Source organism: Ptychodera flava, chromosome 1, assembly GCF_041260155.1.
Source record: "Ptychodera flava strain L36383 chromosome 1, AS_Pfla_20210202, whole genome shotgun sequence".
Taxonomy (NCBI): Eukaryota; Metazoa; Hemichordata; class Enteropneusta; family Ptychoderidae; genus Ptychodera; species Ptychodera flava.
The window spans coordinates 52,384,593-52,404,936 of record NC_091928.1 but is presented as its reverse complement, the minus strand read 5'-3'; the positions used below and the strand labels follow the sequence as shown (position 1 = coordinate 52,404,936).

At 37.5% G+C, this 20,344-nt stretch overlaps 2 protein-coding genes across 2 annotated transcripts; one reads left to right on the top strand and one right to left on the bottom strand.

The window, feature by feature from the left end:
- Positions 1–3,397: 3,397 nt before the first annotated feature.
- LOC139145670 (uncharacterized) lies at positions 3,398–4,280 on the top strand. The gene is made up of 2 exons (XM_070716963.1): positions 3,398–3,661; positions 3,798–4,280. The coding sequence occupies exons 1-2, from the start codon at positions 3,398–3,400 to the stop codon at positions 4,278–4,280; spliced, it is 747 nt and encodes a 248-aa protein (XP_070573064.1).
- Positions 4,281–7,918: 3,638 nt separating this feature from the next.
- LOC139140767 (putative methyltransferase DDB_G0268948) lies at positions 7,919–19,543 on the bottom strand. Its single transcript, XM_070710173.1, has 6 exons — positions 19,359–19,543; positions 10,836–10,996; positions 10,353–10,569; positions 9,409–9,506; positions 9,158–9,292; positions 7,919–8,742 (listed from the first exon to the last, which is right to left on the bottom strand). The coding sequence occupies exons 1-6, from the start codon at positions 19,485–19,487 to the stop codon at positions 8,637–8,639; spliced, it is 846 nt and encodes a 281-aa protein (XP_070566274.1). The 5' UTR covers positions 19,488–19,543; the 3' UTR covers positions 7,919–8,636.
- Positions 19,544–20,344: the final 801 nt, after the last annotated feature.

The window sequence follows — 20,344 nt, the reverse complement described above, 5'->3', positions numbered from 1 at the left end:
GATATAGAAAATAACCCAGGGCCTCAAAATATACGCCAAATGAAGTTGTATACAAAAAGTGACTTGTTAGACTTGGAAGATCTAGATACTTAAGAGGAATCTGGCGAATCTTTATTATCATTCCTCAAGGCGATTCGCGTTGATATTAAAGATCTACGCTACTAAAAGTTTAATTCCACTTTAATTAATATAATGATAGCAACTTCATATAGATGAACGGTTCCAACAAACAAGTACGTTTAGGGAGTCCGATGGGATTATATACAATTTAAGATTTGAGGTTTTTCGATCGATTACAGTAAAAAGTTGGCAAAAAAACTTTGACAAAAATTACAGAATCTTGAGTATTCTGTCAAGTTTCTTGACAGTCTTTGCTCTAATCATCCATCTGATCAAAATTATTCGCTATTTGAGTCTGCAAAACACGACTTGGAAAGAGAATATGATTACATAACAGAAGGTGCAATCATAAGGTCAAGGATAAATTGGTACGAGAAAGATGGAAAAAGTAATAAGTTCTTCTTAAGTTTGGAAAAGGCTAATAAGCGGAAATCAAGTATCAATAGGCTGAAAAAAGATGAGTACACAATTGTGGACCACTCAAGAGATATTCTTTGTGAAATCAAGCGGTTTTATTTCAAGCTCAATTCAAACAATATCACAATTTCGTATGATGCACATCATTTCTTGGATGCTAACTTGCCAACCCTGTCAGAAAATGATAAGTTATTGTGTGGGTCCATTGACTCCTGATGAAGTTTTTTTTCTGTTTTTCATTCCCTTCCCGATAATAAAAGCACTGGTAATGATGGCCTTACAAAGGAGTTTTATGTAGCTTTTCACCACAGGTGGGGACTTTAGTTGCGAATTCACTCAAAGGGGAATTTTCAAACTCACAGAAACAGAGTGTCATAACTCTGATCGAGAAACCTGGCAAGGATCAGACCAATTTCTCTTATGAATGTTGACATGAAGCTTGCTTCAAAATGCCTTGCAAAACGTATTGAGAAAATTCTGCTATGTTTAATTAGTGAAACCTAAGCAGACTTTGTCCATGGGAGAAATATTGGTGACTATATTCGATTGATTGACGAGATTTTTCACTACACTCGTAATGCTATGTACAATACATCGTCAAGTTTCAATTTTGTTGATTCATTTATTAAACTGGGTTGAGGCTTTATATTTTAACATTGAATGAACTGTCATGAATAATGGACATGGTACTGGCTATTTTAAACTCGAGAAAGGGGTTCGTCAAAGCGACCCACTGTCACCAATGTTATTTATTCTAGCTTTGGAAACACTCTTGCACTCAATAAGAAGAAACCAACAAATTAATGGTATTAAGATGGACAACGTTTAAATTAAGGAGTCTGTGTTTGCAGATGATACAGCTTGACTTTTAACAAATGAGAAATCCGTAAGAATTTTATTTGACATTTTAAATATTTTTCATACAATTTCTGGTTTGAAAGTTAGCATAGATAAGACCGAAGCTGTTTGGCTCGGAAAATGGAGACGTCGACAAGATCGGCGTTCGGGTAAAGTGGCCCACCCCACTATCAAGATTGTGGAGATTCATTTTTCATACGACGAATAAATAGCCCAGGAAAGGAATATAGAGACACCAATCGAAAATATTAAGAATGTCCTTAAGGCCAGAGAAACAACAATCTTGTTCATAGGATTTTTTGGACCAAGGTTCAGGAGCGGCGAGCAATTTTTTTATTTTTTATTTTTAGGCCAAAGGTAACCGCGGTCCCTCTGACTTTTTTGCCGGGATGCAGACAAGGCAAAATAATCTTTTCCCCTTTTAGGCTAACCAGAAATATCTCAGACAAGATACACTGATACTGGTTATTGAATTCAACACTAAATTTCTAAATAATAACATATGCACAACATATTCTGAGTATTTCAACATTCTTTTAGAATGAAACTGATATATACAGCAAATCACTGAAATCCCAAAATTCAGTATTGTCCTTCAATATCCTCCGGCTACAACCGAGCATCTGAGTTTTTTCAATTTACTTTGGCCCCATGTCATGGCCTCTTTACCGCTGTCCCGAAACATTTTACACAATGGTCTAACAACACTGTATTGTGATCTGAGTGAAGTTATATAGTCATCGTTCAGAAGGTTCTCTTGTCCTCCACAATAGAAACAGCAAGCTTCAAATGATACTGTTGTTGCACTGTAGTAAGCTGTTTCCATTGGACTGGTACAGGCCACAGCTTGGCGTAAAACAACATTACTATAGAATTCATAGCTACATGGAAACAGGGGCTGGCCACAAATATAGCTGTTGTCCTCAACGTGTTGATAGAGTACAGTGCAGACACGTCGGAAGTCTCAATCAGAATCCCACATGCTCGCTAAAACCCGACGAAGTGAAGGGCGCCGCCAGCAGTAGTACTAAACTATTTGCAATGCAGAAGTATGAATTTGCTGAAATCAAAAAATCCAAATCGGGCAAAATAGAAGCGGCAATTCCGATGAACAGTTTACTTTTTCTTTCTGGCCTAACATATTGAAAGCCAGTAATTTGACCACCATAGTCTTTAGCTATTTTTACATTAACGTACGTACTGTCACATATAAGTTTTCCAAATGAAGCGATTAGCCGGGTCCATAGATTTTGTTTACCATTTTCTTTGGAACGGACAGGACAGGACAGGGTTCGGAGAAACGTAATGATAGGGGAGGTGGGCCAAGTTCGCTTAAAAATGCCCGAATTAGGGGTGATGAAAAAGTGCAACAAATATTACTTATTAAAGCTTGTTGAATGTAGAGCGTAAACACCCTTGGAAGTACTTTATCTTACACAATTTAAAAAAAGTCGGTGGAAATTTACTATTTCATTGTAATTTCCGTACCAATCTTTTACCTGTGAAATTTTCTAGTTTTATAAAGGAATGTCTTGACACATGGTCAGAGATTAACGTAATTTCAGATAACACAGACCAAGTGATTTGGAATAGAAACGTACTTATTGGAGGAAAGTCAGTCTTTTATAAAGCCTTTTCTGATGCTGGTAGGCCTATTAATTATATCTCTGACATGTTTATTACTGGTTTTAATCAAGTGCCATGAACAATATTCCAGCAGAAAGGCTTGACTTTAAATCAAAAGTTAAAGTGGTTTGGATTGACGGTTTCTGTTCCAGACAAACTCAAGAATCATGATGAAGTAAATGACATAAATGAAGTCAGTATTTCTTTGAATGGCAGTACTTTTAAATTAGATCCTTTGAGCATCTTTACTGGTGCAACATGGATGAATTTGGGCTCCGGTTATACTGCTTTTTTTCACTGAAATTACGCTGATATACACTCCTTGCTGGTTATACAGTGGTTTATGAAGTCTAGCTGTAGACACTAATTGCTCTAAATGACAAGAAGAAGACGGAGAAAAACCGGAGGAGAGAAAAGTCAAAATCTGAGTACAAGCAGTGAAGTAAGCCCTGAGCCAAAGCGCAGCAAGATGGCCGACGCAGGAGGCCCACTATCCAGCACGCCTGTTCCAACTACAGACAAAGAGATCAAAAGTCAGTTATCGGAGATAATGGAAACATTAGCACTTCTTGGAAAGCAGATTGAAAAGATTTCATCTGTTGAAAACCGGCTGTCCGACCTACAGAAGTCTGTTACTTATGTCAGTGAGTATTTTGAAAACTTCAGGAAAGAAATTAAAGAAATTCAGTTAGATACCGTTCAACTGAAAGCTAACAATGACAGACTACAAGATCAACTCACTGTTACACAAAGAGAACTGATTGCATGATTTACAGCAGTACAGTCGTCGCAATAATATTGAAATCCACGGAATTCCGCAACGGAACGGGGAAGACACAAATGACATTGTCGTACGAGTTGCCGCTGCTGTTGGCGTTGACATTACGCCCAGCGACATAGACATCAGTCACTGTCTTCCAAGTCGTCAAAACCAGACTCAACAACGACACCAAACACCAGCCATCATCGTCAAATTTGTCAGGAGATCGGTACGGAACAGTATCTACTATGCAAGAAAGAATCTTCGCGGACAAACTCCAAATCAAATTCGAGTAGGGGACAACAACACCAATAACATTTACATAAACGAAAACCTGACACCTCCGATGAAGCGTCTTTTCCACCAAGTAAACGAAAGGAGAAAGCAGCTGAAATGGAGATTTATTTGGACAAGCAATGGCAAGATATTCACTCGGAAAGATGAAACATCAGAAGTTATCACTGTCCCGTCAGCAAAAGCCATGAACCGCATAAACTAACTTTTCGAGGACATTCGTTTTTTTTTTTTCATTTATGATGGACTTTAATTCACAAGAGAGCGTTACGAAATCCTGCTGTACATCCTTTTCCATTGATGGTTTCAACCAAGTTAAATATAAAAATGGTGAATTCACACCATTCTCAGTTTGTCATTTCAATATAAGATCAATCAGTAAGCATTTTGATGATCTTCATGCTTTGCTAAATGTGCTTGATCACAGTTTTCCAATAATTGCTCTTTCTGAAACATGGTTACATAACAGTATTGATCATTCTCCTTTTCAATTACCGTCATACAATTTACACATTAGTAACAGAGAATTTTCACAAGGTGGCGGTGTAGCAATGTATGTGCATTCCACATTGCCACAGGCGCAACTTCCCAATTTGCATATTGCAAATAGTGAGTCGTTATTCATTGAGACTGCCATTGCGAAGACAAAAATTGTTGTTGGAGTAGTATATAGACAGCCGAACACACCTATTTCAGACTTTTTGGATAGTTTTGAAAATTTCCTGTACCTTATGTCTTTAAAAAACAAAAAGTGTATTATAGTTGGCGATTTCAATATTGATGTTATGTCGACTTCAAATGCCGCCACATCTTATTTAACTCTGTTAAAGTCGTATAACTTTGAACAAATTATTAATACTCCCACTCGTGTCAATGACTTTTCAAGTACTACAATAGATCATGTGATCACAAACATCACAGACCACTTTTTAGATTGTGGATGTATCGACACAGATATTACTGATCACTTGTCAACCTTTGTAATTGTGAATAACTTGAGATATGTTTTTTAAACAGTTTAAATCACACATTAAGTTTGATTTTACTCGGTACAATTGCGAAGCTTTCTTGAATGAATTGGGAAATGTCACCTGGCAACCGATTTATGAGAGTCATGACCCGAATACGGCTTATGACCTGTTCTACGAAAAATATTACAGTGTAGCGTCAAAGCACCTTCCAGTTAAGATGAGTAATTGCCGTAAATCAACAATACATAAACCATGGTTGACAAGGGCATTCTTATTTCAATTAAGAAAAAATATTCTTTATATTCAAAGAGGAAAAAAGCGCCAATGAACACTCATATAAATCAATATTATAAGAATTATAGGAATATTTTGACGAAAGTCTTAAAACATGCAAAGAAACGGTACTTTTGTGATAAGTTCAACAATGCTCATGGTAACTCTGGGAAAACATGGCAAGTTATAAACGAAATCTTAATAGTAACGTTAGAAATAGTTTAACACCAAATAAGTTAAAGGTTGATAATGAAGAAGTAACTGACAGCACAAAAATTGCTGAGGTTTTCTGTAATTATTTTACAAATGTTGGTCCCAATTTGGCGTCACAAATTACAGCCAATGTCAACTTTAAGCAATATCTTAGGAGAAACCACAATAGGTCCTTTTTCTTTCATCCTGTTGTTGCAAGTGACGTCGTCAATGAATTACGCTCCATAGATCCAAAAAAGGCCACCGGTCATGATTATATTCACCCTTTATTAGTCAAGGATGCTGCTGATTATATTTCCAGTCCCCTAGCACATATTATCAACCTTTCTTTAGCTCATGGTTACTTTCCAGACGCACTTAAATTTGCCAAAATTACAGCTCTTTATAAAAAGGGGTCTCCTTTTGATGTTGGGAACTACAGACCGATTTCAGTTTTACCTGTCTTTAGCAAAATTTTTGAAACACTTGTAAATAAGCAGCTTATCTCCTTCCTCGAAAAACATAACATTCTCTCACAAACTCAATATGGCTTTAGAAAGAAATATAGCACTAAACTTGCCCTGGCAGATATTATTGCAGAATTAACAGATCAAATGGATAATGGTTGCACAACTGTTGGTATATTTGTCGATCTTAAAACGGCATTTGACACTATCAACCATGATATACTTTTACAAAAACTCGAATTTTATGGAATAAGAGGTCAGCCACTACTTTGGTTTAGAAATTACTTTGAAAATCGCAAGCATTCAGTTGTAATAGATGGAAAAGTGTCAGAACCACGTCAAATTACATGTGGAGTTCCACAGGGTTCCATTCTAGGGCCAACTCTTTTTTTGATATATATCAATGACATCAATAACTCTACTAGCTACTTTAATTTCAGACTTTTTGCTGATGACACAAATGTTTTTAAATCTTTAGACTCTCAAACACTACATCTCAACCATATAAATAGTGAATTTCATAAAGTCAATGACTGGTGCATGGCGAACAAATTAACTGTTAATGCAGAAAAAACTAATTACATGGTAGTTAAAACACGTCAAAAACGTGTAACTTTACACGGTAATTTATACCTTGGAAATCAACAGATTAAGGAAGTTTCATCAGCTAGTTATCTTGGTGTAACAATTGACAGTTCCCTTTCCTGGAAACCACACATTAAGAATGTGATAAATAAAATAACCCCCAAAGTTGGAATTATCTCACGTCTTCGACATTTCGTTCCAAAGTTTATCCTACTTCAACTCTACAATGCCTTCATTCTACCACACTTAACGTACTGCTTAGAAATATGGGGAAATACTTACACTACTTTCCTTGAACCTATTTACCGCCTACAAAAAAAAATTGTCCGTTTGATTACTTTTTCTGATTTTCATGCCCACTCAAATCCCCTCTTTCGTCAACTAAATATCCTTCATATTTTTAAATTAAGTAATTACTGTTCTTGCCTTTTTGTTTTTGATTTCAAAAATAACGGTTTTCCAATCACTATTAACAATTGTTTTGAACTTCCTCGCCATGGGTACTCTACACGATCAGTAGAGCATAGCAATTATTGTATTCCTAAAACAAGGCTTACAGTCACACAACACAACATTAAGTATGCAGCAATTAAACATTGGAATTCTCTTCCTTCTTCATTTAAGCAAATAACGTGTAGACAAAGGTTCAAAGTAGAATTAAGAAACTACTTAATGAACATATAACAATATGTATCTTTTTTCTTGAGTTGTTTATGTATTTAATGTATTTTATTTCCTCTATCTCCGATATGTATTTTTGTCTTACTTGAGCCCTTTATGGCATCATCGTTTGCAGTTTTTAGCTGAGTAGTGGGCCATGGACTCGACTAGTCCTTATGGACTATTTCTATGGTCCAAACCAGATAAAGTCATACTTTCATAGTGACTGTAATATTTTTCTTGTAATTGTCCGTTTATCTGGTTGAATAAACAATTCACAATTCACAATTGAGCAAAAAGAGTTTGAAAGGTAAATACGTAATCGTATTATAGATATTCCGAGGAGTCAAGCAACTTTAGAAAAAAATGATTAATAGTTATAGTTTAAACTGGGAGAAAATGTATAATTTACAAACAAGTTATCCATAAATTGTAAGGCGACAGCTTTCCAATTTAAACTACTCCTAAAACAAACAGCTGAACTAGTTTAACCCACAGAAATTTACAACCGCACTTTGTGCTTTATGTAAGGTTGAAACGGAGTCTCTCGATCATTTATTTCACAGCTGTAATTTTACTATCAAGTTCTGGAGGGATCTTCTGTTCATTCTGGGTATACCGCTTAAATTAAAGAAACCACCATCTGTATTGTGTATGGTTCTAGGGGATCTAGATGATAGTTTTATCGTTAACTTCATAGCATTGTATGTATATTTATTGCTGTAAGTTGAATAACCAATTACCGAATGCTATTGGATTCATTTTACACCTCAAAAATATACATGAAACAGAACTTAAGATCGCAAAGGCAAATGATAAACTGCAGAAATGGTCTTATGTTGTATGTAATAAACTGAAGAGTACCTTTTTTCTAGATTTGCTTCTAGAAATGTATATTCTCATTAGAATTATGTATCAGTAATGGCTGTTGTTGGTCCCAATAAAAAGTAAAAAGAAAGAAATTTTCAACTATTACCATTACAGCCTATCAGAGCCCCCATGAAAATCCCTTGTTATTCGCAACCAAAGATGACGTTTGGCACTATAGTACTGATGCAAAAGTTATTGTCTTTTATCACTGGCTGAATAATACTTCCGTTTTCTTTTAGCTTTTTTGGACATGCATGTCATAAAAACTTTGAGGCCGGCAAAATTCACAAATTCAAAATAGCCGCCATCCCTGTGTTAACTCTAGATAGTATGGAGAGAAATAAAATTTCGAAAAAACTAAGACTTTGAAAACTTTCCTTTTATAGATTTAAAACGAGCCCCACAAGTGGTAGATCAGAAGAGAATTGATTAAATTTGAAGCCGGAATATCTGTCCCCGAGGCACGTTCTGTCTTAAAGAAAAAGCAGTTGTACAAGGAATTGCAGCGGTGGTGAAGCACAGAGACGTTATATCTAACAAGCATCAAGTGATTTCTGACGGTTTCCTGGATGAAACTAGAAACAGCGGAAACTCTCTTCCGACAACTGTCTTGTCTGGAGCAGTTTTGACATCAAGAATATCCATTATCCTGCAGTGAAAAAAATGTTATGGAATAGTACATTTATGACCTCGACTATCTGATGTACATGAACAGGTTGCTGTGAAGTTGTTTAATCAGCATTTGTGACTACGAGTAAACGGGACAGAAGCTGTGACGTTTTTGATAATTCGTTTTTTTAGATGCATTTTTTGTTGATAAATGGACTCTAGTCTGGACCAGAAATCTCTTGTTAGCGACGATATTGGAAATCTTAATTTAGGGAAAGCAGGCTGTATGGAAAGGTCGAATATTTTGGCTGTTTGACATCACTGTGGATTGATGTTAGAAAGCTGCTTTTACAAACAACAAATGCACAGGAAATTACGATAAAAGTTACTACCGATCGAGCTCAGTTTTAAATATGCTCGGAGGTTACCGACCGAAAACCTGGTGTGACGCCCACCTGTTTTGTAAATCCTGGAGAAGTCTATCTGCATCTGAATGATCCTGTTCGTATTTCTCAAAGAAAGATAGACTGCTTGTGTAACCGATGACGTCATCAACAGTGACTTCATCCTTCATACTCATGCTGTCATCCCTGCAGTGTGTGGAGTCAATTGACGTGTTATTTACATAGAGTGACAAGTGACATGTAAATGCCTCAGATATTGTGTTAAATATTACCATACATGGAAAAGATACTGGAGTACTAACCTTTCGTTTTCCTTATATGGTAGTGGAAGGTCACGATAGTGATTCCACTGAAGTGGTTTCCGATAGGTCCAATAGTCAATGTATGTGTCATACAGTGTCTGAAAGAAACATAAAATCACAGCTATCGGTACACTTATTATTATCAGTCTACAAATCACAGATCAATAGTCAAGATGTAATTACGTGCAATGTCAAAGCCTTGTTTATGACCGTTACAATACTTCAACTGATAAATATTGTCTGGCAATCTTATACTATCATTCTCATAGACGCCACGTTAGATATGTACGTTGATCTTTTGGCATTTGAGAGATCAGTTACACACATCAACACCCTGAAACACGCTTAAAGAGTGGTTGGCTGAACATAATTCACATTCACAACGGAACAAATGAGGAAAGTTTCTGATGCCTGTCAGAAATGTGCGCGCTTCGAAAGTGAAATATTTTTGCTCAAAACTTTTCTCGATGAAACTTTCAACTATTCTCTTACTGAACAAAGAATAACAGAAACTATAGAGAAACAATTTGCCTTTCATTACTGATATCTTAAATTTAAAATGGCCACCATCCTAGTGTTAGCTCCATGAGGGAGATAAAATTTTGGATTTGAAAAAAATAAGAAGGTGAAAAGTTTTCTTACTGCAAGAGCTTTACAATGCTCCTCAACTACAAGCGGTAGACCAGGAAAGGATGGGAAAAAATTGAGCGTCCATATATCTGACCCGAGACGCATTTCATCTTCATTGCAAATCAGGTATCGTTTTTGAGTTGACGACAACGAGGATAGACTAGACAGTCACATCATATCTTGCATCAATCATTATCATACTAATTTGAGTTCATGATACACACAAACACACAAACACTCACTCACTCAGTCACACACACACTGTACTTATCTCTGCAAACACATTGACACATGGAGTCTCTGCGTTTATTTACATCGTTATAAAGTTTTGTGAGAGCGCCCGACTTGTCTTTATAATGGTACTTCATACTCCTGCTTGTACATCCATACACCATTAGACAGCCTCCAGGTTTTAACACACGATCAATCTCGGGGTAGAAGGTCTCCAAATCCAACCATTGTATGGCAGTTGCCACGGTAACTAGATCAACGCTGTTTGAGTCCACTGGCAGTGAGTGTGCAGCACAAACTCTAAACAGAAACACAGCAATTTAAATTGTTCTCATAAGGGTGAGTTGCAAACGGTAATTATAAAGATCAATACCATAATGTTTTATCAATATTTGATCCGTCAAAACACAGCTTCCTTATGAAATTTATGATATTAATTGAACAATGAATGCATGTGGGCCGTATTTACGATACACAGAAATACAATTCTCATTCATAATCAGAACACACCTCTGCATGCATGGAAAGTATATAGCCAGAGCTTTCTTCATATATTCAATACTTACTGATATGTGACATTTGGTGATGATTCGATCGCTGTCGCCTCTGCGATTTGCGTTTCACTGATGTCCAAACCAATGACTCGCTGGAAATGCTTGGCTAGTATACGAGTTCCCAGTCCTGTCCCACATGCTACGTCCAGTGCCAGAGTGTGCGGAGGTTTTCTCTGAGCAATATTGTGACATTATTACGACACCAACAAAACATTAAAATACTTGACGGATTTCTATTGTTTTTCTAGCTCCAAGTTTAGGTTGCGTTCACAAATAACGGTTTGGGGGTGAGGAATCGGGATTGAAATCTTTTTTTCAGACCCCCCGGCCTCAATACCCTCAAAAATTTTCAAGTCGCCCCGTCTATATGATCAAAAATGTTCAAGTCCCCCATTATCAAATAGCCGCAATTTATTAGGGATGCATGCAAAGAAAAAATGAATATGTATTGGGCAGTTCTGCTCGCAGGTGTCGGACAACACTATACCTGTCATCAGCAGATTGTAAGAGCCATATTCCTAAAAATTCTTAAATTGATGCATTTTTAAACACCTCAGTGGACTTTTTTGATTTATCAGTCAAAGCCGACTTGAGTTAATCCAACTCGATCTAGCCAGGCCGATGGCAGCTGCTAAAGAGCATATATGATGCAAACTATGAATTCCTGGCTACAATTAAATGCTAGTTATAAGTTTTACAAAATTGACAATACTGAAAGGTTAAAATATTGTATCAAATAAACGTTTAATCTCTGAAATTGTTAGTGTAATAATGGTAAATTTGGTAAAATTAAAATAATTCAATTTAGTTACACATTTTTGCATTTAAATTAGATTCTTTACTATACAAAGTTTTGCTTTTGTGTTATTTCACGATGAGAATGTGAAAATTTAGAAAATCAAGCATGGTGACCCCATCTTTTTTCTTTATACTTGATTATTTTCATATGCCAAAATTCAAAAATCACTGATAAGTTTTAAGTCTCCTGCTGTTCCATGTGTTGCTTTCTGGCCTGATCTTGTGTGCAAGTGAGTTACAATGTCTTGAGCGTCACGTGACCCGAACTCTTCTTCAGCTCCTTCATAGTCAGAGCTATCTCTGTAACTGCCGGTATGCAGTGACAGTGACAGTGTCCGTAGGCAGTAGCAGGGCAGAAGCTATTTCTGTGTATTAACTTTGATAATTTTGACAATGATTTCGTTCAGTTTTATACAAATGATACAATTGCTGGGTAATACATATTGTTACGTGCAGAGAAAACGAACAAAGGGTGAACTCAGCAGTTAACGTTTAAACAAAATTTATTACGAAAAAAAAACTAATTGCTAAGTCAGGGATAGAGTACAAGCTTTAAAAGTGTACAGACTACTTATCTCAGCTGGGACGGCAAAGCTCCAGTCTCAGAGTTGTAACAGTCAGTTGAATGAATGAACAGTCCTTGCAGGCTTGCAGCTGCACAAAGTCCACAGTATAAATCCAGCGTTGACAGTGAAGGTCTTGAAAAGTCTTGAGAATGACTACTGCTGGAGTTTATAGTAACACACAAGAGACACGATCCCAAAAGTCTGACTGGAAGCTGAGCACGTCCCTTTTATAAAGGCATATAAGAACAATCTAGAACTTTTATTGACATGCTAATTACTGTTCTAAAATTATCTCCCTTACACAACTAATCAACTTTCCAGAACATTCCAAACATGACTAATTGAATTCAAGGTTGTTAGGTCATCAAGGGCAGTGACCTTGAGAATGTTCTAGACTAATTGAACTCAGGTCATGATGAGTGTGGGGTAAATGACCTACATAACACACCCCCCTCTTCAAAAAAAGAAAATTTTTCAAAGAAAAATCTTTCTTTTCCAAATGTAATCTTGAAAAAGATTTAAGTACTCAAATTTTTTAACTCTAAAGTAAAATTTCTTGAAAGTGAACAACATAAACTCTAAATACGAGAGAGACAGTCTGCAATTAAATTGTCTCTGCCTTTGATATGTCTAATATCAAGATTAAACTCCTGTAACATTAAACTCCATCTTAGCAATCTCTGATTTTTGCCTTTAATTTCTGCAGAAAAACAAGAGGGTTGTGATCAATATAAACCACTATTGGCTGATTTGAAGAAGTAACATAAACTTCAAAATGCTGTAAAGCTAATATCAAAGATAAACACTCTTTTTCAATTGTAGAGTAGTTTCTCTGGGATTTGTTAAATTTGCGTGAAAAATAGCAAACAGGATGATCTATACCATGACTATCCTCTTGCAATAAAACAGCACCAGCAGCCGTATCACTAGCATCTACAGCTAATTTGAATGGCAAAGTGAAATCTGGTGCAGACAACACTGGGGCACTTTGCAGTATGGCTTTAAGTGTATCAATGCCTGTTGGCATTGCTCTGACCAAACAAACTGTACTTTCTTTTTAAGTAAGTTAGTCAAAGGCTCAGTAATTGTGGAGAAATTTGGACAGAATTTTCTGTAGTAACCAGCCATACCGAGAAAGCGCATCAGTTGTCGTTTGCAGTTTGGTATGGGAAAACTTGAAATGGCACTGATTTTGGCATCAACAGGTTTTACCTCACCCTGTCCTACAGTATGTCCGAGGTAAGTTACCCTTGCCCATACAAACTCAGATTTGGCAAGGTTGACAGTCAACATTGCTTTACTCAGTCTCTCAAAGAACTTCCGCATGAGCTTGATGTGTTCCTCCCAGGTGTCACTATACAGACGACGTCGTCAACGTAAGCTGCACACCCGTCTAGCCCGGATATGACGTCGTTGATCATCCGTTGGAACGTTGCCGGAGAGTTCTTCATTCCAAATGGCATCACCTTGTACTGGAACAATCCGTCTGGCGTAACAAAGGCGGATATTCACGAGCACGATCTGTCAGAGGGACTTGCCAAAATCCCTTCAGTAGGTCAAATTTCGTCACATACTTGGCTTTTCCCACTCGGTCGATGCAGTCATCAATCCTCGGGATTGGGAAAGTGTCTGTCTTTGTTAAAGTGTTGACCTTCCTAAAGTCCGTGCACATACGATAACTGTGATCTGATTTGGGAACAAGTATGCACGGCGAACTCCAGTTACTTTTACTGGGTTCAATAAAGTCATTGTCCAGCAGGTATTTGACTTCTTCCTGGAGATATTTCGCTTTTGTTGGATTCAGTCTGTATGGATGTTGTTTTACAGGCTTACTGTCCCCAACATCAACGTCGTGATAGATGACGTTTGTCCTCGTTGGAACATCTTGAAACAGGTGTTTATATTCGTGGAGCAGTTCTTTCACCTGTTGTTGTTGTTCTGGCTGGAGGTGTGCCAACTTTGTAGACTCCAGCTTCTCCAGGATTTCTGAGTTCTGAAGCTTGACCGAGCCCAGCTTTGAGTTTAGAGTATTTTCACTCAAGTCAGTTTCAGTATCACTATCTTCATAATGGTTTGAACTGACTGCACTGACAGGCTGAGTTATAGTAGGATTATCCCTATCCAAATATGGCTTAAGCATATTTATGTGACATAGCTGTTTTTGTTTTCGCCTGTCAGGTGTTATTATGATGTAATTTAAATCACTCAATTTCTTATCGATTAGATATGGCCCAAAGTAACGAGCATGGAGTGGTTTGCCAGGAATTGGAAGTAGAACAAGAACTTTTTGACCTGGTTCAAACTTCCGTTTTGAGGTGCTTTTATCATATTTGGTTTTCATTGACTGCTGAGATGACTCAAGATTTTCTCTGGCTAATTCACATGCTTTAGAGAGTTTCGTACGAAAATCTGAGACATATTGCAAAATATTCAGACAATCATCGTCGTCAGACAGGAATTTCTCTTTAACGAGCTTAAGTGGGCCACGGACTGTATGTCCAAATACAAGCTCAAATGGGCTAAAACAAGAGACTCCTGAATTGACTCTCTAACAGCAAAGAGCAAAAAATGAATTCCTTCATCCCACTGTTTCTCTGTGTCAAAACAGTAGGTCCTAATCATGTTTTTCAAAGTTTGATGAAATCGCTCAAGAGCACCCTGACTTTCTGGATGTAGGCGGATGACCTATACTGTTTAATGCCTAGCTGATCCATTACTTGTTGAAAAATTCCAGACATAAAGTTGGAGCCTTGATCGGACTGGACACATTTAGGGAGGCCAAATAAAGTGAAAAATTTGACTAAAGCTCTCACTATAGTCTTTGTCTTTATGTTTCTCAGTGGTATGGCTTCTGGGAACCGAGTTGATGTACACATAATTGTCAACATGTACTCATTTCCTGATCTTGTTTTTGGTAGGGGCCCAACACAGTCTATTAGTATCCTACTAAATGGTTCTTGAAATGCAGGAATTGGCTGTAAAGGGGCCTTTGGAATGGTCTGATTGGCTTCCTACCATTTGACATGTGTGACAAGTTTTACAGAAATGTGCTACATCCTGCCTGAGATTAGGCCAATAAAAGTGACTGAGAATTTTATGATAAGTTTTCCTGACTCCTAAGTGACCAGCCCAGGGGGTTTCATGGGCCAGGCGCAATATTTCAGCACGATAGGGCTTTGGAACCACAATTTGATGTTTTATAGCCCAATCGTCATCAACCAAAACATCTGGAGGTCTCCATTTACGCATGAGAATACCAGATTTTGTATAATAGGAAACAGAGCTATCTGAAGTTTTACCTTCATCATCTACCCTGTCAAACAAAGACAAAATATCTGGGTCTTTGTGTTGTTCTGCAATGAGATTTGATCTAGAAAATGTCTGACTTTGGTCAGCAGAAGTTTTACTGGAAGTTTCAAATCCACGAGGGATAACGGAATGATCCGTGTCAAACACCTGACTGAGAAAGGTGTCATTTAAGTCAACATCTGTGACATTATTTTTGAGAGTATTTTGATTCTCGGAAGTTTTCTTTGACATGGCTCGAGTAATGGCACATGAAGGAAATAAATCGGGTATCTCTTGTTCAATTGGCTCTGGATCCTGATCTAAACTAGGATTATCAGTCACAAGTGGATTAGTAATGACCTTGTCCCCAGCAAGGTCGTTTCCAAGAAGAAGGTGAATCCCTTCAAAAGGCAAAAAAGGCCTAATACCTAAAGCCACAGGTCCAGAAACAAAGTCCGAAGACAAATAGACATTATGGAGAGGAACAGGAATGTAGTCATTACAATCTACCCCCTTAATAAGAACTTTAGAACCTGAAAATGACTTTTCAGAAAACGGCAGGGTATCTGCCAACAAAAGAGACTGGGAAGCCCCGGTATCTCTTAAAATTTGACAGGGGTAGCGGAAGAAAAATCACTAGAAAGTGATATAAAACCATCATGAATAAATGGTTCGAAAATACCCATAATGCTATCTTGTGAAGAATTGACCTTGACCTCATTAATTGGGGATAAGAGGGGTTTAACCTCAGAAAATGTGTTGCACACATTATTAGACTCTAATCGAGTTGATGAAGAAATAAAGCCGGTGGGCTTAGATCCACTTTGACTACTTTGACCTTCACGTTTTCTTTTCAATTTGAAACAATCTGACATTAAATGGCCGTCTTTCTTACAATAATTACAAGAAAGTGTACCAAACTGTTTGTCAGAAGGAGATTGAGACTTGGATCTGATGATGTGGGAGTGTTACTTGAACTCTGTGAACTGTTGTCATTTGATTTTCTACTCTCCTTTGAAAAATTCTTGGATGAAAAGGAGGAGTTAAATTTACCTGCATTGTTTCTGTATGAAAAGGACTGGGATGGTTTGCTGAGAAATGAAGATTTGTGGGTCAATGAATAATCATCGGCCAAACGTGCAGCAACCTCCAATGTATCTGCCTTTTGTTCATTGATAAACGTCTTGATGTCACTCCGGATGCACCTTTTAAATTCCTCAATCAAAACAAGTTGTCGTAATTTGTCATAATTCTGACTGACCTTTTCCGAAGAACACCAACGATCAAACAGTTGTTCTTTTGTTCGAGCAAATTCAACATAAGTTTGATCCTTCACCTTCTCGCAATCCCTAAATTTCTGACGGTAAGCTTCAGGCACCAACTCATAGCCCTTGAGAATTAATTCCTTCACAGAATCATAATTTGAAGCCTGCTCTACTGACAACTGAATGTAAATTTCTCTGGCTTTACCCACCAAAGCACTCTGCAAAAGCATAGACCAGGACTCCTTAGGCCAATTCAGACTCTGAGCAATTTTCTCAAAATGAAGGAATATTTATCAACATCCTTTTCTTGGAAAGGGGAACTAACCTGAAATGCTTAGTGATGTCAAACTTGTCTGAAGGGAAGAATTTTCCTGATTGTCCAAGCTCTAAACGTCTCATTTCTAACTGTAGTCGATGTTCTTCCAATTCTCTCTCCTTTTCTCTCTGTCTTTCTTCCATTTGTAATTCTTTGTCTTTCATTTGTAATTCTTTGTCTTTCATTTGTAATTTTTCCTGCCTTTCCCTTTCTTCCATTTGCAATTTTCCTTTTCTAATTCCAATTTCTTAAGCTCCAAATCTGCCTGTATTTCTAATTCTAATTTTTGAGTTCGAAGGAAGACTCAGGCTCATAATCTTTTAAGGCAGACTCCTCAAAATGGCCAGAATTAACTAAATGTTTTGCAATCTTGAACTGAATTTCTCGCTTGCGCATAGATCTTTTGACATCTACTTTAAGGAAATTTGCCAGTGCTATGAGGTTGTCTTTTCTGAGGGAATTAAATGTGTCCTGATCAAGGTCATCCATAAATTCGTCTGGCTTGAATTCCGCCATGATTGAATTTCGCTGAGTTCACAGTATACAGTAGTTTTGAAAAGGCTGTCAAAATGTTTCAAACGGCTCAAAATATTCGTCTCCCGGACGAGCCCCCAATTTGTTACGTGCAGAGAAAACGAACAAAAGGGTGAACTCAGCAGTTAACGTTTAAACAAAATTTATTACAAAAAAAAACTAATTGCTAAGTCAGGGATAGAGTACAAGCTTTAAAAGTGTACAGACTACTTATCTCAGCTGGGACGGCAAAGCTCCAGTCTCAGAGTTGTAACAGTCAGTTGAATGAATGAACAGTCCTTGCAGGCTTGCAGCTGCACAAAGTCCACAGTATAAATCCAGCGTTGACAGTGAAGGTCTTGAAAAGTCTTGAGAATGACTACTGCTGGAGTTTAGTAACACACAAGAGACACGATCCCAAAAGTCTGACTGGAAGCTGAGCACGTCCCTTTTATAAAGGCATATAAGAACAATCTAGAACTTTTATTGACATGCTAATTACTGTTCTAAAATTATCTCCCTTACACAACTAATCAACTTTCCAGAACATTCCAAACATGACTAATTGAATTCAAGGTTGTGAGGTCATCAAGGGCAGTGACCTTGAGAATGTTCTAGACTAATTGAACTCAGGTCATGATGAGTGTGGGGTAAATGACCTACATAACATATCACAGACTGTATTGGCAAGCTGAATACTGGACAGTTCAAAACACTGTAGGAAAGTAGAACAAGATCATAAAAAGGGAGATGTTTAGGTCCCACTATATAGGCAGAGCAAAACATCAAGTCCCCCTCAACTACCCCAAAAATTTTCGAATCCCCTGAATTCCTCTAGCCCCTAACTGTTTTTTTTTGTGGTTGCAGCCTTATGCAAAGAGGCAATACAGAATTATATTGATGCGTCCTTAACTGAGGGCGAACTCAACCAAACTCTAGTCTGCACCATACTAGATGCACCTTCAAGTCTGTACTTCAATTGTTTTCCCTCTCAGGTTTTCAAACAAATATAAAAATTTCCTTTAGCAACTGTTACAAGTTGTTCCATGTTAAATTGTTGATGGAGCAATACAGGATTTGCAGTTCAGTTGAGTTTTCGGTCGTCTTAAAGCCAAACCTCATACTGCCAGAACGTTTCACGGCTATTGTTTTTTTATTTGCACAAGTGTACATGTTCAGAAAAAGGAAGAGCGAAAACGAGACCAATCATACATATGTACTCATTACATTTACAATAATACATAAACATTTCATATCAGCTTGAGATTTCGATGGCGAATTCAATTAAATAGCCTATCACATGTATATTTAATAATTTCCAAAATAATTTGTTGTTCCAAAGATTGGCTTCTATCAGTATGAAATAATCTTAAGTAAAGGTAGAATGCGCCTCGGGAACACAAACTCGGAGTCTCAAACTTTTACATTTCTTTTCAGGTCTACCACTTGCAAGGGCTCATTTTAAAGCCCTTGGTGTATAAGAAAGACTTTAACTTAATTTTTTTTAAAATAGAAAATTTTATTTTTCCTCATAGAGTAAACCCAGGGATGGCGACCATTTTGAATTCCAAATATCGCTAAATCTTGGGTAATTTGTATCTGTAGTACCAAAATTTGCATGGTGACCCCTGATTTTTATTCTTGATTTTGAAATAGAATTGTCGAAAGATTTCTCGAAGAAAGTTTGAGCTAACGTCTAAGTCTTTCACTTTAGAGGCGCACACTACCTTAAATATCGACATAATAATATCTATTTGTATCTTTTTGAATATTTTATGCTGTTACTTACTTTCTTTGAAAGAATTGAAACGATCTTCTCCGGCAATTCGTTGGGATAAGGTATTCTATAAGCGCTGTATTTCTCGGAAGAAATTGTAGATTGGAAAAGATCTCTTTCCTTACTATTGCTGTCAGACATTTTGTTGCTGATGATAAGTCGGTGAAAACGGAGCGCCAGCTTGCTACTGCAAATGAAATTCAAACAATTATGCTACTCTGTCCTCCAAATTCGCTTCCTCATCTCTATTCATCCTTCATTACTATTCTAAATTGTGATATTATCTGCAATAGACCACGCACAGCGACGGGTATACCAGCACAATTTACGACCTATATAAGCTTATATGCATGTAATGCTGAGATGGTTTAATTGATGTTATATTCATCACAGTACATCGAAATCCTGGCGAGAAACTTTATGGTGGCATTTTCTCTAGCTGACAGTTCGTGCGTGTCATACACATTTTATATCGCGAATATAGCACTGTTACATCCATTTCTCCGAATGGCAACCAACCAGTTGCAACCTCACCATATCGCTGTTAATCGTTATTTAGGAACCGAGATACTAAAATTAATCAACAGGTTGACGGATATATGCGACATACCCCCAAGGGTGCACTAACCCCTAAGATGCTTAAGCTGGTCGGGTACAAGAAATCTCTCCATTATGCCCACGACAGGTGTATCTAAGCACGGGTAGAGTTATACTCTCTCACAGTCCCTCGCCGGCTACGCTTTAGTCCATACTAGCTTCCTCAGCGAGCCGGCAAAGCTACGCTACCATATCACGGCTGGCTCGGTGAGCGTCGCTTGTTAGAAAGACTTTGAGGGCGCATACCTTCGTTGCGTTGCGAACCGTCCGAAGGGGCTGTTAGAGAGTCTAGGGTAGAGTAATCGTACGTACACTATAGGAGAAGGAAGGGAACGTCCTCGACTGACAAATTATGTCTAATTACTACCGTCAGTTTGTTCCTCAGACCAGAGCAAGGATAT